Source organism: Carcharhinus amblyrhynchos, chromosome 30 (genome assembly GCF_965287045.1).
Source record: "Carcharhinus amblyrhynchos chromosome 30, sCarAmb.v2.hapA, whole genome shotgun sequence".
NCBI classification, from domain to species: Eukaryota; Metazoa; Chordata; class Chondrichthyes; order Carcharhiniformes; family Carcharhinidae; genus Carcharhinus; species Carcharhinus amblyrhynchos.
This window is the reverse complement of record NC_137353.1, coordinates 19,942,524-19,950,933: the sequence shown is the minus strand read 5'-3', so window position 1 is coordinate 19,950,933 and position 8,410 is coordinate 19,942,524. Positions and strand designations below refer to the sequence as shown.

The following is an 8,410-nucleotide window of genomic DNA, read 5'->3' as shown; positions in this document are numbered from 1 at the left end:
ACAGCACTGGAGACCTGGGTTCAATTCCAGCTTTGGGTCACTGTTTGTGTGGAGTTTTTACATTCTCCCTGTGTCTGTGTGGGTTTCCTCTGGGTGCTCCAGTTTCCTCCCACAGTCTGAAAGACGTGCTGGTTAACTGCGTTGGCCATGCTAAATTCTCCCTCAATGTGCCTGATCAGGTGCTGGAGTGTGGTGTCTAGGAGATTTTCACAGCAACTTCACTACAGCGTTAGTGTAAGCCTACTTGCGACCCTAATAAAGTAAACTGTACAGCCCCAGACCTGTGGAAGTTTGGTGTTTACAGTCTTACATTGAAAATATCATAAACAAACAAATATTAGCTCACCAAATTGTTTCTTTCTCGACTTTCCAGCTTTTAATGGTTTGATAAGACTCTGGACACAAGGAAGTTCCCGGGATGACAGTGGAATTGTTCCGGAGGCTGGTGGATAACAGTGACGAGGTCAGTGAAGGTGCAGCAGGAGGCATGAAACCGGGCAAATGGACTGAGCTCCATCAAGCAGTTTACAGCGGCAACAGCAGCCTTGTAAAGACACTATTACAACACAGTGCTCCAATAGATACCAGGTAAGAAGCTGCTATGGGTGGTATGGTGGTGGATTCCAGGGTTTGCCCCTTCATCAGGTGAGGCAAACCCTGAAAGCTAGTGGCATATATTACCAAATAAACCTGTTGGACTTCAGCCTGGTGTTGTGAGACTTCTTACTGTGTTTACCCCAGTCCAACGCCGGCATCTCCACATCATGGTATGGTGGCACAGTGGTTAGTGCTGCTGCATCAGAGTGCCAAGGACCCGGGTTCAATTCCAGCCTTGGGTGACAGTCTCTGTGGAATTTGTACATTCTCACTGTGTCTGCATAGGTTTTCTCCGGGTGCTCCAGTTTCCTCCCACACTCCAAGGATGGTAGATTGGCCATGCCAAGTCACCCCTAATTGTCCAAACATGTGTCGGTTAGGTGGATTAGGCTGGGGCGCCAAGGTGGCACAGTGGTTAGCACTACTGCCTCAAAGCACCAGGGACCCGGGTTCAATTCCCGGCTTGGGTCACTATCTGTGCGGAGCTTGCATGATCTCCCCGTGTCTGCATGGGTTTCCTCTGGGTGCTCCAGGTTCATCCCACAAAGATGTGCGGGTCATGCTAAATTACCAGTTAGTGTCAGGGTGACTAGCAGGGTAAATACTTGGGGCTACAGGGATAGGGACTGTGGTCGGTGCAGACTTGATGGAGCGAGTGGCCTCCTTCTGCATGTAGGGAATGTATGGATTAGCCATGGTAAATGCACACGGTTATGGGGACAGGACAGGAGAATGGGCCAAATGGCACCCTTCTGCAGTGTAGGGATTTAATGGATAGGGCAGTGAAAAGTGTTCAACTGGAGAGGCAACGTGAAATAGCAAACTATAGGAACCAATCGAATAGAATTACGTGCTGAAAAATTTGCAGCCCACTATCTGGGCACAAGAATAACACGGCAATTAACATTGTTTCTCCTTCAAATCCCCTTCTTTCTTTAAGATCCCCATAATCCTGAGCCAGCTGCACAGCGGACAGCCTTTATCAACCTTCTTCCCGGATGGTGGATGTGAGGAGTTTGAGAATTCCCTCATCTCTAAAATCTAGACTGTCGATTTTACTGCCTCATCATCTGAGCTCAAATGTTTCTATCATATAAACAAAAATTGTTCCATTGAACTATTGGGGAAACTATGGGAGGGGTTCAGTGATGTGCTGCTCCAACACCTTGAGCTTTGATTCCCACTCAAGGGCAATCTAATGGGATGAGTGCCGACTCTTAGCTATAATTAGTCCAACACAAACGTGTTTGGCCTGTGTCAACCCAGTTAGTGCTGTGTGTGGGCCCAGAGGAGAAACTGGCTCAGCCTTGTACCAGTCAGAGCCCAGGGGGAAAGAGTTCTTCTTCTGTGGTCCCTGCACCTGGCAGAGTTGCAAATTGCACACCTTATTCCTAAACTGGTAATTATTAGGCAGGGATGTGTCAATGCGGGAGGTAGAAAATCCCACACCTGGGCAGTAGGGGGTGCTGGATCAGTTACTCTGGTTTGTTGCAGGGTGAAGAAGGGGGAAGGTGGGGGTCAAATGATCTCTTCTGATTGTGCCCAGGTATATCCTGTACCAGTACATTTCACTGTTGGCATCACTGGGGTGCTAATGTGAACCAATTTAAAAAATAACATCACCTGAACAGACATCATACGAGGTGTGTTGACCAACTCTTCCTCCTGCTTCCCATACCCTGAGAGCTGCCAACCATGGTCTTCCATTAGATTGGTCCATGGTGATACAGTGGTTAGCACTGCTGTCTCACAGTGCCAGGGACCCGATTCCCGGCTTGGGTCATTGTCTGTGTGGAGTTGTACATTCTCCCCGTGTCTGTGTGGGTTTCCTCTGGATGCTCCCATTTCCTCCCACATTCCAAAGATGTTAAGTGGATTGGCCATGCTGAATTGCCCCTTAGTGTCAGGGGGACTAGCTAGGCTAAATGCATGGGGTTATGGAGATAGTGTCTGGGTGGGATTGCGGTCGGTGCAGACTCAATGAGCCAAATGTCCTCCTTCTGTACTGTAGGATTCTATGATTCCATGATTAAGCTTGGCAACATGCCACCGGGGTTTGCCATGTCTTTCTGCAGTGTGTTTGACCTGGAAACTCTCCTGCTCTTACTGCCTGCCTTCAGGCATATTGGATGGATTCACATGCTGGTAAACAACACCTTCGGCCACATTATGAATGCCCCTTCTGTGGCCTGTCAAGTCCTGGAGTAGGACTTGAACCCAGCACTTCTGGCCAAGTGGTGGTGACACTGCCCACTGTGCCATAGGACCTCTTACATTGACTAGCTAAACCTTTGCAATTTTTGTTTGCATAGAAAGGAAATGACCAACAGAATCAGACAAATAAATCTGAAGTTTGTTTATTAGTGTCACAAGTGGACTTACATTAACACTGCAATGAAGTTGCTGTGAAAATCCCCTAGTCGCCACAGTCTGGTGCCTGTTCAGGTACACTGAGGGAGAACTTAGCGTGGCTAATGTACCTAACCAGCACGTCTTTCAGATTGTAGGAGGGAACCAGAGCATCCCAAGGAAATCCATACAGACATGGGGGCAATATGTAGATCCCCCACAGACAGTGACCCAAGTCGGGAATCGAACCCAGGTCCCTATCACTACAAGTTAGCACTGGTAAACCCTGTGCCGCCATGCCACCCTTAAATACCTGGTTCAAATGGAGACTGGGATTTCTGAAGACACATACTGATGGAGTTGATTGAATTCTACATGGAATGAGATAGTCCGTAGCAGTTTGGTGAGTCTTACACTGTTACCGCATTATTTGCAGGGATGAATATGGTTGGACCCCCCTGCATCATGCAGCATTTAATGGCTGTCTGGCACTCGTCAAACTTCTTGTTCACCGTGGGGCACCGCTCAATGCTACAGACCAACATGGCTGGACTGCTCTTCATCGTGCCACATGGAATGGGCACATCCAGGTTGCTGAGTTGTTACTGCGTCGTGGAGCTTTGATTACTGCGTGCACCAGAAGTGGGATGACAGCATTGCACTGCGCAGCTGCATGTGGGCACATGCTGACTCTGCAGCAGCTCCTGAGCTACGGCGCAAACACAGATATGTCCGATGCAAACTGCTGGACCCCATTGCATTGGGCAGTTGTGAGTGGCCAACCACATATAATCGAGTTTTTACTCTCAGAAGGAGCATCAATGAACAGTACAACATGTGGCAACATGACACCTCTGCACTTGGCAGCAGAAGTTGGAAACAGAGAGGTGATTGAATTGCTTTTGGAAAACGGAGCCTGGGTCAGTGCAGAGGATGGTACAGGAAGGACTGCGTTATCAATAGCTGCTGCTAATGGCCATCAGGAGGTATGTCTAGAGCAAGGGTTCACAAACTGGGTTGCCCTCCCAAGCTGCTGTGGGGGGGAGAGGCCCTGCAAGAAGGGGGTGGAGCCTGTGAGAGGGGGGGCTGGGAGAAGGGGGTGGAGCCTGCGGGTGGGAGGTCTGCAAGAGGGAAAAGTCTGAGGGAGGGGGAAGATGACCTGCGAGGGGGAGGGGATCGGCAAGGGGTGGGGGGGATCCTGTGAGATGGAGGGTGGGGGAGGAGGTGGTGAGGATGACCTGCGAGAGGTGGGGATCCTGCAAGAGGAGAGGGGGGTTCAGTGGGGCCTGCGAGGTGGGGGAGGGCATGACAGAGTGTGGCCCGTGGGGAGGAGTGGGGTCCACAAGAACGGGAGCGGCAAAGAGCAGAGCAGTCAGGCTTCGGGCGAGGAGTGGAATGGCTGGGAGGGACGGAAGGAGGTAAGTGTGTGAGAGAGACTGGAATGAATGAGGAATGAGTGAGTGACAGATAAGAGATGTGTGTGTTATGTGAGTGTGTGAGTCAGTGTGTGTGAGTGAGTATGTGGATGTGTGAGTGCGTGTGAGTATGTGTGTGTGTCAGTGTATGTGAGTGAGTGAGCAAGTGTGTGTGAGTGCGTGTGTGTGTCAGTGAGTGAATGAGTGTCTGTGAGTGCATGTGAGTGTGTGTGTGTGTGTCAGTGTATGTGAGTGAGTGAGCGAGTGTGTGTGACTGCATGTGTGTCAGTGTGTGAGTGAGTGAATGAGTGTGAGTGCATGAGTGTGTGTGATGTCTGTGTGTGTGAGTGTGAACGTGTGTGTGTGTCAGTGTATGTGAGTGAGCGAGCGAGTGTGTGTGACTGCGTGTGTCAGTGTGTGAGTGAGTGAATGAGTGTCTGTGAATGTGAGTGTGAATGTGTGTGTGTGTGTGAATGTGTGTGTGTGTGAATGTGTGTGTGTGTGTGAGAGTGTATGTATATGTGTGAGTGTGAGTATCCAGCAGTATTCTTCCCATCTGATCCAAAGCCACAGCGACACTCCCCCATTAAAATGACAGAAAGGTGAGAACCAAGTACATTGTGAATAAGAAAACATTTTAATTATAATGAACGTGTACGTATAGGATGTAGAAAAGATTTCAGTAAGTGAGGTGTTTGTACGTTTGTATCCACTGTGCAAAAACAATCATTTATTGTGGTTTGTCTCAGTAGGAATGTTTCTCAGGATTCTGTCAGTATTCTTGGCAGGTCAAAGGGGTTCTGTGGCTGGTAGAGTTTGGGAAAGCCAGCTGTAGACAATGAATTCCAGTGTTAACATCACAAACTATAGATAGAGACTGAGCTCACTCACTGAAAGAGACAGACCACACATACTATCCTGTTTGGTATTCTATTAAAATTCCTCAATAAAATACAGCAGAGATACTGGGTGGGATTTTCCAGCCTCGGTCATCCCAGATCCTGCCTGAGATCCCATTGTCCGCCCCTTGCCCGCTCCAATTCCCATGGCGGGCGGGGCGGTAGAATTCTAGTGACTGAGTCATAGAATTGTTACAATGCAAAAGGAGGTCATTCGGCCCATTGTGTCTGCACTAGCTCTCCAAATGAGCATCATGACGTAGTGCCATTCCCCTGCCTTCTCCCCAAACCCCTGCACATTTCTGTTGAAATAATCATTTGACGCCCTCCTGAATGTCTCAGTTGAACCACCAAACTTCCAGGCAATGCATTCCAGACCCCAGCCACTCACTGTGTGAAAAAGGTTTTTTCCTCACATCACATTTGCTTCTTTTGCAAATCACTTTAAACCTGTGTCCTCTTGTTCTTGGTCTTTTTACGAGCAGGAATTGTTTCCCCCTGTCTACTCTGTCCAGCCCCTCATGATTCTGAACATCTCTATCAATTCACCTACTGTGCGGGGCTAACATGTAACTTTTTGTTTCCTACAGGTAGTAACAGATTTACTGGCACGGGGGGCTGCAGACAGTAACACAGCCTCTGCTCTCCAAGCTGCAGCTGCAATAGGTCATATCAGAATCATGGAACTCCTGATAGAAGGGGGGAGCAGTGTGGACATCAGAGACGGCCTGAACATGACTGCACTTCATCGAGCAGTGGAGAGGGGAGACGCAGCGATCGCAGAATTCCTAATCCAGCACGGAGCTGACGTAGAAGCCAGAGGCTGGCTGGGGAAAACTCCGCTCCATTTTGCCATGGAAAAGGGTCACGAGAAGACCATCCACTTACTGCTGAGTAAAGGTGCAAATGTGTACGCCACAAGCCAGTGGGATGAAACTCCTCTCGAGCTAGCATCTGCAGGAATCTTTCAAAAAATCCTTTGTCTTACTGGGGGAAAAAACCCCATTGAAATACAGAAATGATTCTTCATTCTGGCTTTAATCTGAAGATAGTACTATATCCTGTACAGCGCCATAAATCACATGGTACTGTACTTTGTTCATTACTGTGATAACACCCACGAGGTACATGGGGAACCACTGATTGATTTCCCTGTGGGGCTTGTTGAGTATGAGTTCTCCTGGTTACAGGCAGTGGCCTGCCTAGCTGGAACTCCTCACCTGAGCCTTTTATAAGGCAGGCCCGGGACTGGGCCTGCTGCACTATAGTCCCAGGCAGGGGTTACATCCATGGTAGTGATTTTACTTTGCATTCTGTATTAAACTATGTTCCTCTTCAGTCGGGCTTCCTAAGTCTTTCCAAATACTATACCTTGTACAGCTTCATTACTGTTCACAATGCCATGCAGTGAAAAGTAGCATAGTTTGCACTGCACCTTATGTGATATCCGAGCATATATACAGCAGCATACCTCCTACACCACTGGCCCTTGTGTCACATGTACTGGGTATGACTTTACCTTAATATCCTAACCTTACAATGGAGTAGAATCAAAACAAGAGAAGGTGGAAATCCCATTCCAATGCAACCTGACACTATCACAAGAAGGCAGGGGTGATGGGATGATTCTTGGGTTAAATGAGGAGAGGGTTGGCACAGTCAGGACAGTTATTTTCTGTCCTGTAAGCCTCCGTAACTCAATGATCTCATTTCAAGGGCAACAGAGCACTCTGGGCCTGGCCCATTGTCACTGTCCTGCTGTGTTTCCTAACTTCCTGTTAACAATATGGAAGCTCATTCAACCCTTCAGCTCCTACCTCCTACTCTTTCTAACCTGTGTCCTTCAACTTACCCAGTACTGCTCCCTCGAACTCATTAGCACCAACCTCTGGGGTATCTTCTTCCTACAATTGAGGTCTGTCCCCTTTGTATTAGGTGCTGTTGGTGACATAGAGTCATAATGACCTTCGTACCTGCCGTTGCACTGGCACTGAAATCTGTGAATCTGTGATTGGGCACTCCCTGAGTTTGCTAACAGTTACACTAACCACCAATTTAAAATATTCAGTCAAGCATACATCATAGCTCAGTAGCTAACAGTGACATACATTCATACACAGAGACCCATTCTCTGCAAACAAAAAGAATATGTCCTAGTCTTGCATCTTTTTTAAATTTCCCAGGAACTTGAGGAGCCTATGGTTCTCCATTGTTTTATCCATGGCAATGCCTCAGCCAAGCAGAGCTGACTTGCCAACCAATCAGCACCCCATTTCTCCTGTAATAAAAATTGCTGTGATCATTTGAAATTTGGCATTATTGTATTTGCCCTGATGAGTTTAAGATGAAAAGCTTCTGCAACATGTTTCTCTTTTCACTCTTTTCAGCAATATTCAAGCTTCACAATACCAAGTGGCTGTTTCTATTTCTTTTACATCAAACCCTATCCATTTTCACTGCTTAGTGTGTGCTGTTTCGAGGTCTCTGACTTTAGGTTCACAGGGGTGATTGGAATTTTGCAGTGCCTTTTCTAAGTCAGCCGCAGCCATGTGTCTGCGTTATAGTACATTACAATCAGAGTATTGAAACTTCTACATCAAAAGAGTTGATTGATCAATACTGTAACTTAATCAATACATGAATAAGTCAATCAAAATTTTAAGATTAAATTTAATTGATTAATACATGACAAAAATTAAAACTGACTATTGAACCACTGTGTCAGTATCATATAATAATCTAGTTTTAAAGTTTATTTATTAGCGTCACAAGTAGACTTACATTAACACTGCAATGAAGTTACTGTGAAAATCCCCGAGTCACCACAATCCAGCACCTGTTCGGGTACACTGAGGGAGAATTTAGCATGGCCAATGCACCTAACCAGCACATCTTTAGGACTGTGGGAGGAAACTGGAGCACCCGGAGGAAACCCACGCAGACACAGGAAGAATATGCAGACTCCACATAGACAGTGATCTGAAAATTGAACCTGGGTCCCTGGCGCTGTGACGTAGCAGTTCTATCCACTGTGCCACCACTACAAACCACATGCCAACCACTGTGCCACCGTGAAAATAGCAGTGAGCATAAACCCAACACACGGCAGACTCACTGCATTAGCATTGGAACCATTCAATTTACACTATC

The 8,410-nt window shown here is 47.4% G+C and overlaps 1 protein-coding gene across 1 annotated transcript; it reads left to right on the top strand.

The window, feature by feature from the left end:
- Nucleotides 1-375: 375 nt before the first annotated feature.
- On the top strand, nt 376-6,761 carry LOC145360124 (uncharacterized). The gene is made up of 3 exons (XM_080215092.1): nt 376-588; nt 3,383-3,932; nt 5,851-6,761. Exons 1-3 carry the CDS (start codon nt 419-421, stop codon nt 6,280-6,282), a joined length of 1,152 nt encoding a protein of 383 aa, XP_080071218.1. The 5' UTR covers nt 376-418; the 3' UTR covers nt 6,283-6,761.
- Nucleotides 6,762-8,410: the final 1,649 nt, after the last annotated feature.